Consider the following 22269-nt stretch of genomic DNA (forward strand, 5'->3'; position numbering starts at 1 on the left):
TGGGGATGTTTATACTGGAGCAAAGGAGGCTCGGGGAAGACTTTATCACTCTCTACAACTCCCTGAGAAGAGGTTGTAGTAAGGTGGGTATTGGTCTCTTCTCCCAAGTAACAAGTGACAGGATGAGAGGAAATGGCTTTAAGTTCTGCCAAGGGAGGTTTAGATTGGATATTAGGAAAAAATTGTATGCTGAAAGGATTGTCAAGCATTGGAACAGGCTGCCCGAGGAAGTGGTGGTGTCACCATCCCTGGAACTGTTCAAAAACGTGCATATGTGACACTTGGGGACATGGTTTAGTGGTGAACATGGCAGTGCTGTGTTGATGGTTGACTTGATGATCCTGGAGGTCTTTACCAACCTTAAAAATTCTGAGATTCTATGATTTGAGTGGTCAGGAGCTGTCTCCTTAAGCCACCTCCATCTCAAAAAGTCACTAACACAGAGCCTGGTCCTGGTAAGGCTGTGTCTATAGCAAGTCAACAGAGGAAACTGCCAAAGTTGAGGTCTTGAAATCAGATATCCCACCTTAGAGACATGCATGTAATAGCAAAACATGCTATAGCAAACCCAGATTTTCCTAGTAGAAAGCATGGGCTAAATTTTAATAACAAAAATTGGGACTGCAAGTGTTCCCCTGCAGACAGACCACTCTGTTTAGGGACATGGTGGGTCACTGAGAGGCCTGTACAGAAATTTCCTGTAATTACCTAAGGAATTAAGGTGCGTGGTCAGCGTGGAGTCAGTGCTGCTTCCAGCCTCAGAGAGAAGGATGGAATAGCACTCACACAGGCTATTATTGTACTGAAAGGCTGTTTAAAGCCAAAAAACCTCTTGCCATGAAAATACACTGCCCACAATCCAGCAGAATCTACTTTCTGATCTCTTCTGGAAGACTAACTTTGTAAAAAGCTCAGCTACATTGTTGGGCTGGGCAGGCTGGTCCAGTCAAAGAGCTTCAAATGCTGATGTGTTTGTGCAACATGGAGATTAGAGGTTTCACATCTGATAAAGATCCCAAACATTTCTGAAAGCTCTACCCCTGTTTTGCCATTTATGTGGTTCTGAGGCAGTCTGTGGAGCTGCATAGTGTGTGCGCACTGCCTACTTTGATTTTCTGAAAGATCATTTGATGTTTCCCCATTGCACTTCCAGATAATCAGAAGCAGAATAAGAAAGATGAAGAAAACTTTTAATGGATTTTTTTTCCTTTTGATTTGGATTTAATAACACAGAACCCAAATTATAGACTTGTCTGAGCACCAGATTCTTTCTTCACCTCTGCACTTGCCATCAGTGAGGCCACTCTCTGTTGAGCTTCCAATATGTGTGACTTAGATAGTCATAAAACATATGTTCATTAAAAAAATGAAAGTGACTTGTATGAATTATTAACAGAGATCTCAACATTTGGACTGTCTTGATGTTGTGCTTTTTGGCTGGGCAAGTAGATGTGCTTCTGGAAGAACAGGATCAAGAAACAGGATTTTTCAAAAGGAAAGACTGGAGGAAAAAAAAGTACTAGAGGAGGTACATCCGTGATTTCCAGAAAAATTAAAACATCTCAGGGAATGTCAGCACACAGAACTCAATTATGATAGGAGTGAAGGAAGGAAGGATGGTGGGTCCTCATGGGATAATATGGTATGTCCACCAAGTCAGGAGAGGAGATGGCTTCTGTCTAGTCCCAAGGAAACTGGCCTCCTAATGGGGCCTTGTTAAGCCTGTTAAGTATTTAGTGCCACTGCTGCCTTGGTGCCTCTCGTGCCAGGTAGAATTAACCTGCAGAAAAGCCTGACATGAAGTGAGAACCAAATGACTAAATCTTGTCCTTGGAGCAGGAGTCATATTAACTTTTATACACCCATCCCATCATCCTAAATGATCACAAAACTGTCAAATAACAAAAAAATCAAGCTCTGCCATCCACTTGCACCATAATCCTGGCTCAGCAGAAGGCCTCTTCACACAGCCCTGGGGACACCACCATGGGACAAAACTCTCTCCCACAGCACAGCCATGAAAGGCTTTGAGCTCAGCCTCTGAAACTGCAAAGCGCTTGTTTTGTTGTCCATGGATAATGTTTTAATCCGCCGGGTGAAAGCTGGATGTTGCTCTCTTTTATTCTGGCCGTACACAATTGCAACGCTCAAAAAGAAAAGCCCCTCACCCTCCCATGCCCGCTGCTCCTCCGAACTGCTGACGCCTGGATGGGCAGCTCCAAGGCGGGGCCTTCGGGATTTATTTAGTTCACCGCTGCAGCCGATGCCTTTAGTGCCACAAACCGCCCTGGAGACAAGTCCTAATCATCTGGGGGGGTGATTATGTTCAGTTCTTCCTCCCCAAACCCCCCAGACACAATTCAGATCCAAACTGGAGAGACAGGCAGGCACACAAGAGGGGAACCCGGCACCGCGCAGCCCCTCCGAAGCCATGTACAGGAGCAGCTTCCTCCGCGAGGTGCGCAAGGAGAAGTACGAGCGGTCGGACGCCTACGATGAGCTGCGAGGCTCCCCCGAATTCGATAGTTTGGCCCAAGCCCGGGGCCTGGAGAATCTGCAGGAGCTCAACGAGCGCTTCGCCAGCTACATCAACCGGGCGCGTGTGCTGGAGCAGCGCAACACCATCCTGCGTAAGCAGCTGGAGACCTTCCAGCGCATGGATGAGCTGGTGGGCCTGGACGAAGCATTCGCCGGGCAGATCGAGTTCAACCGGCAGCGGATGCGGGAGCTGGCCTCAGACAGAGCCAAGCTGGAGCGGGAGGAGAAGGATGCCCAGCGCATGCTTGATGAGTATCGCAACAAGTAAGGCTTGGGATGGGTGGAAGGTGGGTGGTGTCGTTTCTGTGGCTAATCTTTGTGATAAGGATGGGTTTGGTGTCGCTGGGCTGCTGCTTGTGTACGTGTGATGCCTGTCCATGTGTATCAGGCTTGTAGACAGGGATGTTGTAAGGGTCAAATGCATGCAGGTACCCCCAAAGTACCAGGCAGTGGAAGGATAGAGGAGAATTTATTTCCAAAGTCGAGAACGCTTAAGATCTCAGCACAAATCTGCACTGGGCCTAAGAAAGAGACACCCACTTATTGTTCTCAGGGCTTTTATGATCCCTGACCCCCCTGCTGTGGAGCCTTCAGACATGTCTGCAAGAGCTTCTCTTTTCTCGTACCAGGGAGTCAGCTCCACTGGAATGCAGGAGGAGAAAACATCTACAACTATCTCTGGGAAAGATGCCTTTTTCCAGGCAGGAAATCTTCCTTAAATGAAAAGCCCTAATCTCCTCGCAGTAAAATCTTCCAGAAGGGTCTTTTACACTTACAGATGCCATGTAAGCCCATGGTGAAAAGTAAGGTGTCAAGGATCTCCAGTTTTGCATTTCATGGTCCGTCTGCTACTAGAGGGGCAATTGCCCTCTCCACAACAGCAGGTCTTCACCGTGACACACATTGGTTGCTATCGTTCATTAGTTTTAGGAGCATTTTGTTCTTAACTGTGAAGAGGAAATAACCCAGTTGAAAAACAGATGTCTCAAAGCAAGTGTTGTGTGTGAGCAGCACAGAGTTGCACAACCCCAAACACCTCCTGAAATGTGCAGAATCTGTCTGAGAAACTCTTATTTACAGGGGTTGTGAGGCACCTGGGCCTGGCTGTGCCAACCACTACAGATGTGAGATGAAAAGAATGTAGACACATTTCTTTTCTTGGTACATTGAAATTTGCCCTCCTCTTCTTCCTTGCATCCTTCATTGCCACATCATGCCACTAGAGCAATAGCTGTAAGAATAGGCTTCCCCTAATTCCACCTTTTTAACCTCAGTGGCACCATAAATCAAAGAGCAGGAGCATCAAGGACTGGGGCAGATGAATGACTTCGGACACCTCTAGCCCCTTCCTTTCAGCAACAGGCAGTTTTGGCCCAATACTTGATTAATTATGTGAGAGTTGGTGAGAAATGCTCATAAAAGGGCTACTCACAGGAGAGAAGGCTCTAATCCTCTTGTTACTTATTGGTCAATGTTTCTTTTTACCCCCAAAATGTCTATCTGGCTAATTCACCCTTGAAAATTTGGCACCCAGTTCAGCATGCTGCCATGTGAACTGGTCGTGGGGGCTGTGAGCTGCAGCACAGCTATAGAAATGCCAATCCCTGATCTCACATTCTCCCTTGACAGCAGAGAATAGCCCATCCATGTGCACTCAGCCTTATTGCTGCCAATGGTCAGATGTCCACCATGCCTTGACTCAGCGCCAGCGAGTAATAAGCACCTAATTAGGCAGCTTTGTATTCCAATATTTATGAGCAGTAAATTCAGCTATGAGCCAATGCTATAATTTAGCTGTCAACTCTGGTACTTGCTCATATGTTTTTATTATGTGGTGTCCTTGAGATTTTGACTAAACTTGGTACTTAAGTGTCTAACTGCATATTAGTTAAAAATATGTGCAAACTGTGCAGGATTGGTGATGTGACACAAAGATAATTTACTTTTATTAGAGCTGCTTTATGCAAGCTGTACATAGATGGGGAAGAATACAGGGCATTGAAAATCCAGGCTGGGAATCACACACAGAAGGGGCTGTGCTTTAAAAAGTAATATTTAGGACCTGCTACAGGGGTAGTTAATGACTTCCTAGAGAAAATGGAGAATGTTTTGTCCATCCCATATCCTGGAATATTTACTCAGCAGCTGTAAACAAAATAAAACTTCTAAACGTAAAAATGAAACTTTGACTACATCTAAGCCAAAAATTGCAAAGATGCATGAGGCCATTATAATGGAAGGGCAGTGGCTGCTTTTTAACCAAATGGCCTTCAGTTTATACCAAGAAGAGAATTTTGGGTTTATTTTTTTCCTCTTGGGAGCTGCTGAATTTGGCTGGAAGACAGACGTGAAAGTTTCTTCAGCATCTGACAAAAATTGATTGGGTTTTGAGTTTCAGGTGTTAAAACAAGGCCAGTGCTCTGCCATCCTGGTGGCTCCTATTTCAGCTACTGACAGTTATTAATAAAGCTCTCTAAACAAAATATGGGAGGAAAAATTCTCTGTGCCATATTAGGATCTACTGAAACCGGAAGCATTCCTGTGCTGAAGACCTACCCTCTTCCCTGAGTCTGTGCTCAGTCGTCAACAGGCACTAGGGTTTTCTTGCTTCATTTTGAACTATAAAGCATCTGCTTTTGGCACACTGGGATTAACAATATCTCTTAGAGTGGAGCATTGTGATTCAATTAATTGATAAATGCCTGTGTCCTTCACTAATGCAAAGAATTTTACCTCTTGCAACCCATTCTTTCACTCACCTTCGCAATCTGGGAAATAGATTTATAGATATAAGTAAACCTCTTAAAGCTACATTTTTATAGATAGACCTTTTAAAGCTGCATTTATATAAATAGGTCTTTTAAAGCTACATTTAAACACAGCAGGACCTGAGACTACTGGGTCTGTACAATTAAATGTCCATGAACCATTAAAAAGATGACCTTACATTAAAATTTATTTTTAAATTCTCTGTAGTCACATTCATAGCTTTTCACATTAACATGAATAATTCAGATTCTGTATTGGGGAGAATTCTTTCTCTTGAAATTGCAAAGAAAAAGCATTGCTAGTAATTGTTTGGATGCATTTCATAAAGTCTAATTATGCTAATTTTATTGACCATCATTGTTATAGCAACATTGCATCTGGCTGTGGGAAAGAAGTGTATTTCTCTCTCCATGATAGTAGGAAAGATGCTGAAATCCAGAATTTAGCGGCCTTGACAGAGCAGGATTAATTAACTTCAGAAATTAAAAGTCTTACTAATCAATTGTTTAATTTAAAAATTCATTCACTGCTAATCTAGTGGGTTTTGCACATGCAGTATGATTCCCTGGAAGTTACTAGCCATGGAAATTGGCACTGTGTTCTCCAAGCTGTGCCATGTGAGGATGCTCTGATGAGCCTGACACCCTGTGTGGCCAAAGTAGAAACCCAGCATCTGTGATAGAAAACAAAAAAAAGAAGCAGGAAAACATGATATCTGGGATATGGGGACTCCACTGGCAAAGCTGCCTTCCAGCCCTATCTGCAAGGATTGTCTCTGCACTGCTGCTGCTTCTCTGATGATAGGAAGGAATTTATCCTGCTGCATCTGAAGTGAGGAGGTTCTGCCTGCCCTCCGCCCCCTCCTTGGACCACTGCAAGCTTGCCCTGTGGCTGTCAGCCACTCCGCAGTGTCTTCTTGATAACACAGGTAGCAACCCGCTCATGAATCAACAGAGTACAGCCCTCATGGGGCTCATCTGAGCATTCAGGGTATGAACCACAAACACTATTGGCCAGTCCATCATCCTTTTGGGACCAGTGTTTTGTAGTCTGTGCTCTCTTTGGCACTTAAATTGCTGCTGTCTCTATTGACAGAAGGTTAGTGAAGTGCTCAGGGCAAGGGAAAAGGAGAGAAGTAGTAGCCAAGAGGCTTCATATATTGCTGGAAGAGTTCAGTAGGGTTCAGCAGAGAGGTACCATATAAAAGGCTCAGGTTTGACGCCAAATTGGTTATCTGACCATTGAGCACTGCTTGGATGGATGGTGACTTTTCTCTTTGGAGGGGAGCAAGCCCTTGCACTGCAGCAGAGGCAAGGTCCAAAAACAGAGGTGACAGAAACCTTTAATCCTCTCATTTGCTTGCTTTCAGCTTGGCAGGCCCCTCCATTTCTTTCCCCCTATGCAAAAAAATTAACATCCCTTTTTTTTCTGAACAGTCCAAAAAGGTTTGTTGCAGACCTAAAGCTACTTGACTAGGTGAGAGGTTTAGTGTTTGTTTGTTTGTTTGTCTGTTTGTTTTTGTAATGAAGCAAATCAACTTCATGCTTCTTAAGCTCCAGGAAAGTTTGATCAGCAACCATCTAAAAAAACCTCTTTTCAACAATCCAGCCAATTACTTGAACACTAAAATTAGCTTTGAAGCATAATAGGGTTGTAATTTGTCAGCAATTGCACTTACACAGATATGTTTCAGTAGGCACAGAAGTGTCCTGAGGTCTCTGAAGGATTTCAAAGAGGTCCTTAACCCTTTTGCACTGAGTAGCTTCTGGAGTAGACTGAACATCACTTAAAAGCGATCCTCCTTCAAAGGATGATCATGCAATACTAACTCTCTCAAGGCTGCCAGGTGGATTTATGGCTGTGTGGCACAGCAGGTATTTTGGTTATTTGAGAGTGAAGGAAAATGTAGCTGAATACTTTAGTCATTGAAAGAATTTCTGAGTGACGATCTAGCAATGAGGCAGATTTGAGCAGGTTTGAATGACATCAGGGCTGACGTTTAGACCCTGACTCCATCAGATGGTTGTATATTACTGGGAGTGTAAAACTAGCCTTTTTTTGTAGCTGTGTATTTGATTTTCACAAGCTGCCACAATCTGCTTCCTCCTTACTCGGTTGTCAGAAAGTATCTAAGTTAGTGAAGTGTTTACTGTCAGTTGCGCACAAAAATTTTATGAGATAGATAGAAAACTGGTTGGAGATGAGCTACTTGTCAAACAACAGAAAAAAGGCAGTCTCACTGCATATTCTTCTTGTATCCTGGGAAGTGAACCTGGTGTTAATACTATTTGGCAAAAAAAGACATTGTTTTAGATTTATCAGCAATTCGTAGGAGTGATAATGAAATGAAACCTCAGCATTTTCACCTGTTTCTTTGCTGCTCATGGTAAGAATTGAAAACAGACCAGTGCCCCTCGCTAATATTATGGGATTTCAGAAGAAGGGAAAGTTGGGAAACCAATGCACCAAGTACATTTCTTTGTTCTGCTAAGTTCTTCCTTTGTGGTCCTGGTCAGTTCATGAGTGACACCATCCCTTCAGCTTTCCAATACATGTTGAAAGAGATGGCAATAACATTGGTTGTTCAACCTTCAGGAGACATAAGGAACCGAGGTTGACACCATCATTTGAATTTGATCCTTGTTGTGTTCAGTCCAGGACCTGTCAAGTTCCCTGTTGACAGGAGCAAATCCTTTAGATACCAACAGCACATCTGGGCCAAATCAATGATTTCAGTAGAGAGAGAAAAGGGCTTATGTTCAATTCTGAATTTCAGCCATGGTTTGTACTTGTGTTGATGACCACTGCTTGTACTGCAAATGAGACCAAAGGTCACTTGTCACCCACCATGAGGGTTTCTGGTAGCAAGTAAGAAAATGACAGCTTTTTATAACTCTGTATCTCTATTGTTTTAGGGAAAGTAAAGGGATAAACAGGAATAGACTGTATTTCTGTACTTTGTCAGTGGCAGTTGTTGGAGTTTGATGAGACACTTGTTCAGTACTGATGGCAAAGTCTCATTGCCTTGTACTATAAAGATGCTTCTGGGTGATTATTTTTTATTTTGTGTGTTGTTGTGTGGTTTTGTTTGGTTTGGCTTTTTTTTAGTGGAATCTCATTAAACCACATTTATTACTAAACATTTTATATGCAGATTATTTAGGAAAGGAATAAACAACAATAATCAACAATTAGGAAGATTTGTACTCTGGGACCAAAAGGACTTACTAAAAGATAATTCTATCTAACATACAAAGGCAGAACCCTAATTCTTAAGGACTATGTGCTGTTTCCTCAAACCAAAGATAAACAAAATATACATCCAAGGTTCACTCAGCACAGGAACATGCACTTGTGGACATTTTGTAAATGCATAAGAATAGCGGATAAATGCTGTCCTTACTGAGGCTCACATGTGATTTTGACTAAACTAAAATACGAATTGTCATTAAAGAGGACACAAAGCTGATGCATCAAAGCATCCTAATGCAACATTATTCATACACAGTCGATAAGTGAAATTGCAAGCTTTGTGTTTAATGTGTCTGTCATGAAAATGCTTATTGAACAACAGCAGGTAGGACAGAAAACCAGAGACAATGTAATGAAATGGTAATGTGCCAGTGTAGCAAATCCTCATGTAGTAACCACTGATGAATGGCTGTCACTGTAGTCCAATGCCAATGGAATATGCTTTTATTGTAAATAGTCTGTTCTTGGGAGTTCCATAAAAAAGTGATAGCAAATGTGTGACATTTCATCGTACTCTGTAACGTAAATAGAAGACAAGCAGTTAATCAGTTCTGAAATGAGTCTCAGCATCCAGGACTAAAAACCAAATAATGCTAATGCATAAATAAATCTTTTGGGTCTCTTCAAGGTTCATATCCTCCTTTAGTGAGAAGCATATCTTGTGCATGACAGTGCAGATGAAAATGCAGTTCACAGAAGGATGAACCACTGACCTTTATCTCCTTTTCTCTATTTGCAGGTATAGAAATGAACGTGAATATCAGCAGAGGCTAAAAGAAACCCTTGAGCGTCTTAATAAGGTAAACCTGAGAAAATGGCAAAGGAAAGGTCTCTATAATTTTTTTCCTTCGGCCACATTTACTACAGCAAGCTGCTTTCAAGAAGCAGTGGGAAGATAAAATGTCAGAGCAAGACATTTCTTGTCATTATGCCCTGATGAAAAGTTCTCCGTCCCTTTCATCCCCCTCCCCAGGCCTTGTGCAAGTGTCAGAACCTCGATGTGTGCATAGGCACTGTGTAATCCCTACTTTGCACAGTCCTGCTGATTTTGGTCCTGTAGCATGTGCCACTCACAGCCTCGGCTGTGCTCAGGACTTCATTAATTTTTCAGTGAGACTGAAGACTAGGAGGATCTACTCCTTTTAGAGCATCAGCAACTGGCCCTTGCACTCATTTCAGGACCTGTAGCTGACATAAGTGTCACAAATTCGCCTTTGCTGAAGATCTGGAATATGTTTAGGTGCCTTTAATAACTCTTCTTAATTCTTTTAACATGCTTTCACTTGGAAAATAATCTCTCTGAATGAACACAGGTAGGAAAAGTCCATTTATTAGTCATACTGTGCAGCCAATACACATATCTGAGAGTCCAAAATGTGACTGGAGAAAATGTGTTTGTTGCTAAAAACCTTTTAAAATTCAGCTGCTGTATTAAAATACTTTTAGTACTGATATCATGGCGTGAAAAATTGCTGATTGAGTCCAGGTTTTGAAATCTGGTGTATCTCAAAACTCCTCAGTTCCTTGCAGGATATGATCAGCCCTTCTTCAGACAGATCCTCAGCTTCCCCTTAGGTAAAAGCTGTACTTTCTTGAACTAATACCATGGAAAAGAAATAATAGTAATAACAATAACATCATATAATTAAATATAATAATAATGAGGCTCAGAGAAAAGATAAAAGTTGGCTAACTTCTTTTGGAAGTTTCCCAGGTCTGTGAAACTGAGAAAACCTGATTCATCCTCTCTTGTTGCTAACTGTCATCTGAGTGAAGAAAGTAGTATTATATTTTTTCCCAGTTCTATTTTTCACAGATTACCTTTCATTTTCTGTATTGGAAAACAATTACAAGTGGATTAATAGAGATTATTACTTTATTTCCTCACTACAAATGGCAGGAACTGTTCTGTTTGAGCACTGTCATATCAATGATATGCATGTTTTATATTAAAAAAAGACAAAGTGCATTTTAGCAGTTCTATCTACACTGAGCTCTAGACATCCTGCATTGGTGCTATTTTCCAGTGTACTAGCAGGGCTCTTGGAAACCCGGCAAGCCCTTAAAAAGTACTTTTGGAGTCAAATCCTTTGTAAAGGTTTGGTGTAGCTAGTAGGTCTGTCTTCCCAGTTCCTCTCAGCTATCTGTGGCTAAAGAAAAGTGAATTGATTCAAGTCCCAGGCACAGCTCAAAAAATCTTGAGAGACGGGGGGTTTCTATCCTAGGATTTTCTTGGGCTGCCCCTGTTGCAACAACTCCTTGCACTGGAGCACCAAGTGGTGGTGGTTTTCTGTACAGTGCCCAAGATGTAGCCTGAAATCTGCATGTGCAGGTGTAAAACTATGCTTTATCCAACAGATGGAGAATCAATTCGGAAAAACAGCAAACACTCGTTCTGGAGAGATCCAAGGGATTTCTGTCCCATTATAAATTAAAATGTTGCTTCAGCACATGGATCAGTGTTCTGGAATCAACACCTAAAGCAGAATGGTTTTTCAGAAGTTGAGTGAATAGCAAACACTGCAAAATTCAGAAGAAAACATGTAGCCACTGCACTGTTCTGACATACAGTTTCATCAGTGAAGCTGGGCTCTCTGAAAGTACAGAATAAGAGCAAAAATATTTTTCCCTTTTGAAGTATTTTTCCCATTTGGAAAGTCAAACGTGGCTTTTCTTTATCACATGCAGAAATATTTGCTTATCTGTATCATCTGGGGGCTTTTATTGGCTCCCCCCCAAACCTTCCAGCATGGCCATTGTCCTGCTGATCTTCCCCTCAATAGGAAGGCAGAGGAGTGCAGAAAAGCATCGGGCATTCCTGATGGCTGGCTCCGAATGTGCTGGGCTGGATGTGTCTGAATCAGCCACTGGCTCACAAAGCAGAGCCCACTGGAGAGTTCTCTGCCCGGGAGGCTCAGCAGCACAATGGGACAGCTAACATCCACACATTTTTGGAATAGCTCGTGCTGTGCACGTGCAAAAAAGAAAAATCCCCTGCTACCAGTCATATGCTGCACCCACAGATCTCAGTGGTTTATTTGCAACCCCTGATCCACTCACTAAGATATTTTTACAGCTGGTAATGGCACATAGGTAATTTGAAACACACCTTTAAATTCTTTTTTTTATTATTATTATTTTTTCACTTTAAGTTAAATGCAGAAATCAAGACTTTCTTGAAGCAAATTGCAAACTGGTTGAGGAACTTAAAAGTTTTGTAGAGTTGCAGGGAAGATCCAGCTGACAACTTTTAAGATACTTCCTCAAAAGTGATATTTTACAGTCTTAGCTGATGATAAACCTAACCAAGAATTCATGCATTAAGTAGGAAAATAAAGCTTATTATTCACACTTAACATATTTATAAAATATATTGCCAAGTATCATGGAAATCACTCTGTATTCAAGGATTCGTATTAAATAACATGACAGGAAAAATCTAAATTAGACCTTTAAACAGAAATGGAGATGTCACTGGGTTTAAATACCAGTGCCACTCATCTCTGAGATCATGATTGGTAGTCATACAGCTTGTGCTCTGAATTAATTGGATATTATGAACTTTTGTCCTTGCAAATCCCAGTGTATTAGAAACTTCTACAGCAAGATGATTCTTCTCTAGACCTGGTCATCTGTCATTTTTATTTCCAGAATGGCTCCAAATTTGTGTATTTGTGGCATTTGACAACACACCAAACAGAGTGCAAATACTTTGGACCATCATGGGTTTTTATAAGGATTCATTTACTGGGGATATTAAAAAGGCATCAAGATACCTCAGATCTTGTCATAAATACTAGAGAAATCAATGCCTTAGTCTGCTGATGTCATTTGTTTAAGACTCATGCACCATTCCAAGCTTTTAGCCTCAAACTGGTATTTCATAGTGTCTACTACTTGGCTTCCAGCATTCATAAAAGCGTATGGTAAACATATTTTGACAGTGCCAGTGCCAAACACTATCATTAATCATGATTCTTATTCACCACGTTCTGCACAAACATGTTCACCATGTTTGTGCAGAACGTGGTGAATAAGATGCCTCTTTTTTGCTGTTTTCATGATACTTCTGTATCTCCCAGTAGGTTTCAGTATTCCATACAGGCTGATGGCTTGCATTATGCCTACATGGCTGCTGTGATTTTGGCACTCCAGCCACATGTGCTGACCATGACACGTGTCTCTCTGCATTGCAGGAAGCTGATGAAGCATTGCTGTGCAACCTGGAGCTGCAGATAGAGTCCCAGTTCCTGCAGGATGATATTAATGCCACAAAGGACAGATACAAGAAGGTAACTGGCTGAATTTGCCATCTTCCTTCACTCTTCCTTCTAGAGATAGATGTGAAGCCTTGCCTTTCTCTGGGATCAAATGGTGGCAAATTAAAGCAAATCCTATTTGTGTTTTGGTGGTTACATGTAGAACCTTTTATTTTCAGTGGGCACAACAGCTGGATGGTTGCCAGTATCCAAACAAACTCCCTCAGGGTCCAATGCCCACAGCTGCAGCAATGTCTTGAATTTGTTGACCTGTTATGGTTCAACTCAAAGTGCAGGACAAGCTGTCTTATATTTCACACTAAGAAAGCTGTTGCTTTCATCACTCAATTTTCTGGGTGAGAGCATCCCAGTTAATCAACAGGCATAAGCCTGTGGCTGTATGATTCCAGTGCAGCTTCCTTTTCCTGGGAATGCTGTGAGGCTTGAGATCAGGCCACTGTCCCATCTTTGCTGCTTTTGAAAGAAGACTCACTTTTTCAGACCATGTGCAAAGGTGTTTGTGGTTCTCATTTTGAAAATCTTCTGTGAAATCAGAAATCATGGAATCTTTAAAAAGACTATGAACTGTACAGTCACTTAGCCAAAATGCCAGTAATGTATCCTCAGCATGATGAAACTGTTAGCACTCATGCCCTCAAAATCAGGTCTAAAATCACATTGCAAAATCGAGTCTGAACATGAACTGGATCTTTATATGCTGAAAGAAGTAAATATCTAGAAATAATCCCTAGAAGGGGAGCACCTTACTGTGGCATTTTCTGATGAAAATGGTTTTTACTTCACCATAGAACCTCATGGAAATCCAGACCTACGTCAATGTTTTGCAGCAGATCATCCAGACAACCCCTCGCGTGTCCCCCATAACCACTGGCATATGTGAGGCAAGTATTGCTGTTGGTAAATACTGCTCAAAGTAAGAAAGAGATGAAGTTTACTCCTAAAGTGTCCTAGATCCTTTAATTACCATTCCAAGGTTAAGTGAAAACTGTCACAACTATGCGTAAGTACTGAATATGAGAGAAAAAATTACCTTTAGCTTTGAAAAACTCTATCAATCAGGAAAGAGAGATTGCATTTGGTCAGGTGCACTCCAGCATATGTATTAGCCCCCAAAAAGTGCAGTTCTAAGGCAGTTGATGCAGTTGTGATTCCTCTCTGAGGAGGAGCTGGCAGGATAAATGAATATTTGAAGAGAAAGTAAATCTTGCCCTGAAGGGGCGAGAGGTGGTGAAAACTTGTAAATCAAATACACGTATTAGTTGGAAGAAAGTGTGAAGAGGTGTATTTACAGGGTCTAATTTCAGCGTAAGCTGTACTGTTACAGCCCTGCCATGTGACATCTTTATTCTTAAAGCCGTGCCACAGAAGTTGACTCAAGGTTCAATACCCATCTTTTTATCTGTCTTTTGTCATTTCTGTTTGTCTTTACAGTTTATTTCCAGTAGTGGAATTTCTTTTGGCTCTTTTTTAAAAGAGTGAAACATACTTTCCTGTACACACGTTATTTTCTTCCAACCAGGAAAAAGTGATAGCAGAGAGGAGGATCCCTGTTCTGCAGAGCCAGCTGGAGGAATACAAGAGCATCCTCTGCCAGCTACAGGCGCAGAAATACAAGCTGCAGACAGAGGTACTGCCATCACTCTCTATAAACACAACCATGATGCTCATGAACTGTTCTTTTTAGGGTCACATGGTAAAGTCTGAGTGGCCTTTAACAGGGTCTTGTGAACTCGGTTGACCTGGAGGTGTGTTTTCCTTTCAGATTTCCATATTTTCCTTCAGCTGTTTCATTCTCATTCTCTCAGTGGTCCAAATTGTCAAGTTTAAGATGGCCAGGAAGGGCTGTAGGGTAGCATAGGTACAATGAAGCTGTCTTTGGTTATCAGAGTAGCTGGTGAGAGAATGTTTCTCCAGTGCAACTGGATTCCTGTAGGACAGAGCCAGCAAGAAGTGTGGATGGAAAAGTCCCAAGGGCTCTAGTGACTCTCCTACTTGCTGAACTCTGGCTGGAAATTGGCTCCATAAATCCATGGGGGATCTTCAAAGCTCTGCCCAACCCTTTCTATCACTGCCACATCCAATGATGAGCTTACTGTGAGAGGACTGGACAGATTTGGTAATCAAAACTGAGATAGTTGTTGAGCTACATTTGGCATCCTGCATTTATCCCTGTCACTCTAAGCGCTAAGAAAGGATCTGTAGCTCTCCTGTGCTTGGACCATAATCATCTGCTTTTTGCCAGTTCCTGACTTGCAGAAAATATCTGGCCAAAACTTTGACTAGTTGTCCATCCGGGTGAGAGGAGTGAAATACTGGCATAAAACATCTTTTTTGGTGGGATTTTGGACTCCTTTGGACAGTCATAGCAGCAGCTCCTAACTTCCTGAGCATAACTTCTTTCCTTAGAGTTGATGTGGACAGTGCTACCCCCAGGTCTTTTCCTTGGTCTCTTCCTCATGTCTGATGCTCTGGTGGAAAGGTCACATGTGCTCTGGGATGGGCAAGAATCAATATAGAGATAAGTGAGATAATGAATCAATATAGAAAAAAACAGGAGAAAATCATCCTTCTGGCACCCTTTGGGGAATTAATCGTGCAGCTTTCAAAATCAAATCATCACATCCTGTTTAGAAAGAGTTTATTAACTGATTCATTCTTGTGCCCTGAGATTAAAAGAATGAAATAGCTTTATGAGTGGAGGTCAGTGACAGGGTTGCTTGTGATGGTGAAGGCTGGATCTGATGACTGAGGTGTCATCAAGTTCCTTTGCTTTCCTCTTTCTGGACCTGTGTTGCTGAGTGGTTGTGGACCCCACCTTGTGAGCGCTGAACAGTAAAGGGTCTTTGTCCACTCGTACTCTGCAATAGAACGAAACTAATGCCAAGGGATCTAGCTCCTAAATTTAGGCTCTTAAAAGGATTTTAAAAACCTCTGCCTGAAACATATAGAAATAAATCTGTTATTAAAGAATCCATTAGTCACTTATTGCCCCATTAGCTTTTTGTGAGTACATCTCTTTAAAAGCTCTTTGAAATGGGGGGCAAAAGTGATAAAAGAACTGTAATAAATAGATGAAAATAGCAGAAGAAAGTGAGAGCAGAATTTCAACGTGAAATATCCCATCTGTAACTCGTGCTCCTTGATTTTGGAAGGTGCCTATCGCCACCTCCTGGCTGATGTGCTCGTTGGTTTTATCGCCAAAGTAAAAAAGCTGGGGAACTGAATTAAAAAGGAGAGCTTTTTATTTAAAATAAGACCTTTGGTCTTATTTGCTTGGTCTGCGGACCACAGCGAAGGAAGAACAGGTTTTTCCTTGGAACATCTTCCCTGCTAAGCACTTTTGCTGTCCTGGTAAGACACTGCCTGCTCTGCCGAGGAAGGGCACGGGGAACTGCAGGTCACACAGTGAGGCATCAGCCAGCCTCGTGTGCATGAGGAGGGAGACATCACAAAGCTGTTCTCTAGTCCATGCTGATCTCATCATGCTTATTGTGGAACAGAAACTTTGGGACAGAAAAGGAGGCAACAGGAGGAGTTCTTGGTTTTGAGTCGCTGAACAAATGTAGTGAAATTGCTGCTGTGTTTCAGCAGTGCAGCATCACATTGTAATAAAACATGACTTGCCTTTAATTACCCTTAAAGTATGGGGATGTTGAATGTTTCAAAGCTGCTTCTTTCACCCACCAATTTTATTCATCAGACAACCATGCTGGAGCAAGCAATTAAAAACACCCAGGAGAGTTATGACGACGAAATTCAGCTTTACAATGAGCAGATTGAAAACCTTAGGAAGGGAATAGAGGAGGCTGAGAGGATCTTGGAGAAGTACACGACCGACTGCCGCCAGTTGGTGATCTACCAGCAGTCCCTGGAGAACGAGCTGGAGCGATACAAGCGGATCATCGAGAACGAGGACAGCCGGTAAGGCTGGATTTTTGGACACTCACAAAGGGGCCAGTGATCTCTTTTATCTCTTTTGAAAAGTGTATGTTTAAGGACATTTGATTCACCCAAAGCTATGGCCTTTTCACACCTTTGACTGGTAGATGTCCGGGGACAGAAATCTAAATAGATGCAAAATCTCATCAAGCTTCTTCCAAGGAAATGGTCAGAGACATTTGGAGCTTCTCCTGTCCATTTAGTCTGCTTTCCACATGCTGTCCTGGCATCAGTGCCCAGAGGTCAGGAGCACACAAAAGCAATTTGAGCACCCTCTACCCAGCCCAAGTGTTGGTGACACTTGCTGGATGTTACAGGCACATTGATTCTGGAGAGTGCTGACAGGGCAAATGTCCTGTAAAGCAAAGCACCCTTTCACAGCAAAGCCATTCGTCAGGCAAAAGGTAAAAAGGGGAGAATACGAGAAATTGGCTGGGATTTGGGTTGTGTTTAAACCTATAGAGGAGCTCTGCCTCCCTCTAATGCCAACCATCAGCTGCACATGAGAAAAGGAGCAGCAGAGCCAGAGCCCTGAGCACCCAAACTGCTGCTCCAGGTTGTCCTGAAGATACAGGGGAGGGACACTGACTAATTTCATCCATTTTCAGGGTCTCATTTTGGACACTGAGTTCTGGATAGAAGTATCTCAACAGGGTAATTCTAAGCACCAAAAATCAAAATGGGCATCTCTTGCATATCGACACAGGTGTATATCCTCTGACAGGCCAAAATATCTCAAATTCTGGCAGAGCAGACTGAAAAGGCCAAAGATATAGTAACTGGTTTGCAATAGGTCAGTGTCTTTGTTTTGATTTTTAACTCTTAATACTGCTGACTCCTCAAATGTTTTCCAAGGAAGACTGCTCCATTTTTACCTCACCCTTCTCGACTCAGGCATATGCAAGTTGCTTGGTAAGGGCTACCAAATTTTCTATTTTACCAGTCAGCATGGTAAAAATGAATTTATGGCTAATGTCTGGTAGTCTTGGATTGACTGTTTGCCCATCTAAAATCTTCCCATCTTTTCAAAATGCCATGCTAAATTACAAAGCTGTTGCTATAGGTTATAATTACTGTTGTACTTTACCTTATGAAGCATCCCATTTCTCCTCTGGGTGGCCAGCCTCACTCCTCTGAAGGTGCTATGGCTATGTTGATTTTCTCCTGACAAGAAACAGGCTCCTGTCATTCTTTTTGAATCCTCACCATAGAGAAATACTTCTTTAACCTCTGTACTTCAATTTGCAGGATTTCACTTGCTTTCACTGAAAATTATGGGGAGAGATCTGATCCATGTGTCTTCTCCACAGGTTAAATTCTGCTATAGCAGGAACCCCAGTCACACTCTTCACACAGATCTACAGGCCTGCCCAGCCCCAAGTTTCGAGGGGAAGAGGTAAACCTGTGCTGTCTTCCTGTGTCTGTCACAAGCAGCACCATTGTATATTAAGTTTGTCCATTTGTGTTCCATACAAACCACCAGCCGTGACAGCCTGACTCCGGGCTTGCTAAGTAAATGCAACCATTTCAGCTTATCTCAGCTGGCTTTGGGACAAGCTGTCAAAGGCCAAAACCACAAGCAAAAGTGTTTCTTTGCTAATTTCTGTAATTTACTACTTAGGCCAATCAAGAGAGTAAAGTCAAAAGGCACCTGAAACTATGGAAAGAGCTGCAGGTTTTGTGCTGACTTGTGAACTGTTTGTTTGCACTTTAGTGGTGTGCAAAGAGCACCAAGGCATGTTGAGTGCCACAGGCAGGCAGAGGACCCTTTTCAGGACCTGTTTTCCTTCCATGTTTTATAATGGCTTGTTAAAATTATGATGCTTGTAAACCTGGTGACAAGGAAACGGTCAGGGATTAGATGAGCAAGACTGCTCTTGATTTATAGAAAGGTGCGGTAGGCACTAACGTTTGGTATGACTTAAATCCAAGGCTCACTGGGTTGTTACTAATAACACACTGCCTTGAGAATGGAGACAAAACATCAAATGAGGGGGTTTTTTTGGAGTGCAGCTGCAATTTTTCCAACCACTGTTGCAGTTTTATATGAAATGGATCCACAATGCCTGAGGCCAAATCCTCAGCAGTTGTAGATAACTACCATCCTGCAAAGTGTTGTTTCATACCTGCTAAGGATTTGGCCTGTTTCTAGCAACACCTCTGCTTCTTCCTGCGTGGTAAGCAGGGCATTTCATGTGTTTTACTGTACCTGTGACACGGGACAAAACAGCTGCCTTAGGGAAAGCATGTCTGTCCCCATGTTCCCCTAATTACCAGCTCTGTGCCCACCAGCCGCTGGCTACTCCCTCCTGACATGTCTCTCAGAATCTGCCCATACCCCAAATTGCCATGAGTGGAGGTGTCTGGCTCACTTTTAGTGCCTCTTAGACACAAAGGCTCTCCACCTGCAGCAGTGAGGGTGAGAGGCAGCTCTAGCATTTGCAGCGACCGTCTTTGAGCACTGTTTGTTGTTTGCTTTGTTTTAATTTTTCTCTAGATATCACCCAAGCCATGCAAGACATTGCCAGTGTAAAGCCCAGACAAAAAGCACTGACAAAGAAAATTGCCAGGAAAAAGGAGCTGATGTCAAAAGACAAAACTGACAGTCACTCACCTGAAAGAATGTATGAAAGAACTCTGGAAGGTTTTGACCAAGATCAGATGGAGTACAGACACGAAGGCTCAATCAGGTGTGAACCTGGGCAGGAAGGTTCAGAATTTGATGAAAAAGAAATGGGCCCAGAGGATGTACCTGATGGAGCCCAGATAAGTAAAGCCTTCGATAAATTGTGTAACATTGTGAGGGAGAAAATAAGAGTCCACAAGAAACCAGAGGCTAAGCCTGAAGCCCCTCCCAAAGGGCGTTATGTGCTGGTGACAGGGGAGGAAGGCTATGAAGAACCATGCATCTTGGCCCCCTCTATCCCTGCTCCAGGAGGGATCACAGTTTCCACTGGCAACGGGAAGGTGATGAATGGTGGGGAGGTGGAGCCCATTCCGGAGCTGCCAGAACCTGCCGAACCATCAGAAAAAGAGAAAGCAGATATCTGTGAAAGGAGAGAAGGGTTTGAAATCTCAGATAAACAGAGAGAGGAAGAGAGAGAAGAGGTGCTTGAATGGGGCAAAAAAACAAGAGGAAAAATCGAGCAAATCACAAAGTATCCGGACATCTCTGAGCCTGAGACAGTTCCTTCCCCTGGTCTGATAAGCCCAACCGAGCCAGGACTCCTTCGAGAGACAGAATATGAGCGAGAAGACAAGCAGGGCCTTTTGTTCAGGGAAGCAGCCTTGCCTGGCTCTATGAGCTACGAGAAGGTGGAGGTGGTGGAGTCCATCGAGAAGTTTTCAGATGACAGAATTCAGACATATGAAGAGACAGCGATGATTGTTGAGACAATGATAGAGAAGACAAGCAAGAAGAAACCAGGAGACAAAGGCTCTTAAGTGACACATCCCCTTGATAGTCAACTTGTCTGGCATAGTTATTATAAGACTGCTTGTTTTTTTTTCCTGACCGAATGATACAGTAGTGAGATTTTTGCTGTTTGGTATGGAACAGATTGAAACCTTGATGACAATTCTGTCTGATGTAGGCTCACCTTTGGTGCAACGACCATTAGCATGCTCCAGGGTAAATCCTATGCAACTGATTTTCATGATTAGGACTCACTGAAAGTAACTATTATGACAGAGCTGCCTGGCTTTCCACAGTATCCGGGACAAATTTGCATATTCCTCTACTGCTCCTATAACCACCATACAATTCCCCATCTCTGAGACAGCTGCAAATGTTAACTTGTGACATCTGGTTCATTTAATAAAAGTTTTGCCTTCTACCGAAGATACCCACTGTGGGTTTGTGTTGCCTTTACCATTGGCTGATAGTCCCTACTCATAAATGTCACCTGAGGTGTGCAGGAGTTTTCCAGGGAAAGGGCTGTTAAATAATTGCAATTGCAATAATAATTGCAAATCTCTCCCAGTTACAGTCTCTAAATAGCAATGAGCTTGGCAGACCTTTCTTTTTGGATCTAAAGAAAAACTCTCTGTGTTTGAAATAAGCTCTTACTGGAGATCTCAGAATAAAACTTGAAATTCCACTGAAGTGGGAGATTACCCTTATAAAAGCTACTAAAGGGATTATTTGTCCTTCACCAACTCAACTAAGGTATTTGTGGTTGCCAACGAGCTTTTGAGTGGACTGCAGCCAAAGGCTGGGTGTTTTAATATTTACTTGTAAAGTATTTCCTTGGACTTGTAGAGTTCAATACTGCAAGGGAAACAAACAAAAAAAACCCAACAAAACACCCAAAACAACCAAAAAACCCCACCTCAACTGCAGCAATAGGCAGTTTGTTTAATCTGTCACAAAAGAGGGTGTAAACAGATTCAGGCAGTACTTAGACAGAATTAGGTATTCTTCCCCCTCTCCCAGTCCATCTGATTGCACTGCAATACAGTGGACACAATACTCAGAATACAAAAAAAAAAAACCTCAGTCAATGGCAATGAGGCAACAAGTCAGGAGAGTCTGGGCTATGTGTCCAGTGTGTGAATACCCTCACCACCTTCATCTCTTTTGTGTTCCGGTGTCACCGCTCTTTGCTGATAACACAGACCTGGTTTCTGATGCCTGTAACCCTTGCTCAGCAGCTGTGCAATGTAAGAACTGCTCCTAAACTGGGTTTGATGGCACCTGTTGCTGTAGGAGTCACATACTTGCACCACCTGGCAGCAACCTGAGCTGCAAAACATGAACCAAGATGGTGCTGAGCTGCATCACACACACCATCATCACCAGAGGTCAAGGACCAAGAAGAGCTGAGGGCTAAATTCTGCTACAATCTCTGACCTGCCTTTCACAGACATCGTAGTTGCCCCATAAGGCTGCAGATAATGGGCACCTTTCTGTAGATTTGCATGAAAATTATATGGAAATCCATTAGTAGTTGAGAACTGAACTCTGGTTCAGAATGACCATGCTGAAGGTATAGAATATATATATATATATATATATATGAAATATATATAAAGGTATAGGAAATCTCATGATTTATGGGCTAACCTCTGCATTAAATGCAGATTCTCAATGAAGCATTTAAATGTTAAAGTCTAATGGTGAAATACTTGTGAGCATCTATTCACCAGAGACTGGGATGAAACTCAGATTATTACAGGCACATTCTTGCCTCTGAGGCACCCAGAGCTAGATCAGGAGGTTTCCTGTAATCATCTATTGCTGCAGACACGGTAAGAAATTAAAAAATGAAATGCACCTTCTGCCATGGGAACATATGAGCTGAAAAGTACCCAAAAAGTCTGGGTGGGAGACAGGGAGGAAAACAGGGCTTTTAGTGTGGATCAAAGTGCTCTAAACAGCAGAGGAAGAAAAAAAAGTCAACCTGGTGTAGCATTTCTTTAGGGCTAGAGTTGCTTATGGACTGCAGTGCAAAACTGTCACTGTTTCTATTCCTGAGGATCCTCTTCCCAA

General features: G+C 42.4%; 1 protein-coding gene across 1 annotated transcript; it reads left to right on the forward strand.

Moving 5' to 3' along the window:
- The first annotated feature begins 2202 nt into the window (after nucleotides 1-2202).
- Nucleotides 2203-20615, forward strand: BFSP1 (beaded filament structural protein 1). Its single transcript, XM_027693434.1, has 8 exons — nucleotides 2203-2802; nucleotides 9299-9359; nucleotides 12756-12851; nucleotides 13628-13720; nucleotides 14359-14466; nucleotides 16540-16760; nucleotides 18089-18174; nucleotides 19276-20615. Exons 1-8 carry the CDS (start codon nucleotides 2432-2434, stop codon nucleotides 20220-20222), a joined length of 1983 nt encoding a protein of 660 aa, XP_027549235.1. The 5' UTR covers nucleotides 2203-2431; the 3' UTR covers nucleotides 20223-20615.
- The last annotated feature ends 1654 nt before the right edge of the window (nucleotides 20616-22269 follow it).

Source organism: Neopelma chrysocephalum, unplaced genomic scaffold (genome assembly GCF_003984885.1).
Source record: "Neopelma chrysocephalum unplaced genomic scaffold, ASM398488v2 Primary Assembly neopelma1_91, whole genome shotgun sequence".
In the NCBI taxonomy this organism is placed as follows: domain Eukaryota; kingdom Metazoa; phylum Chordata; class Aves; order Passeriformes; family Pipridae; genus Neopelma; species Neopelma chrysocephalum.

What these genes read in the sequence shown, in the direction of transcription:
- BFSP1 (XM_027693434.1), top strand. Translation starts at nt 2,432, where the DNA reads ATGTACAGGAGCAGCTTCCTCCGCGAGGTGCGCAAGGAGAAGTACGAG. An exon ending in CAAAGGACAGATACAAGAAG is followed by an intron (nt 12,852 to 13,627) that starts GTAACTGGCTGA and finishes ACTTCACCATAG; the next exon opens with AACCTCATGGAAATCCAGAC. An exon ending in ATCGAGAACGAGGACAGCCG is followed by an intron (nt 16,761 to 18,088) that starts GTAAGGCTGGAT and finishes TCTTCTCCACAG; the next exon opens with GTTAAATTCTGCTATAGCAG.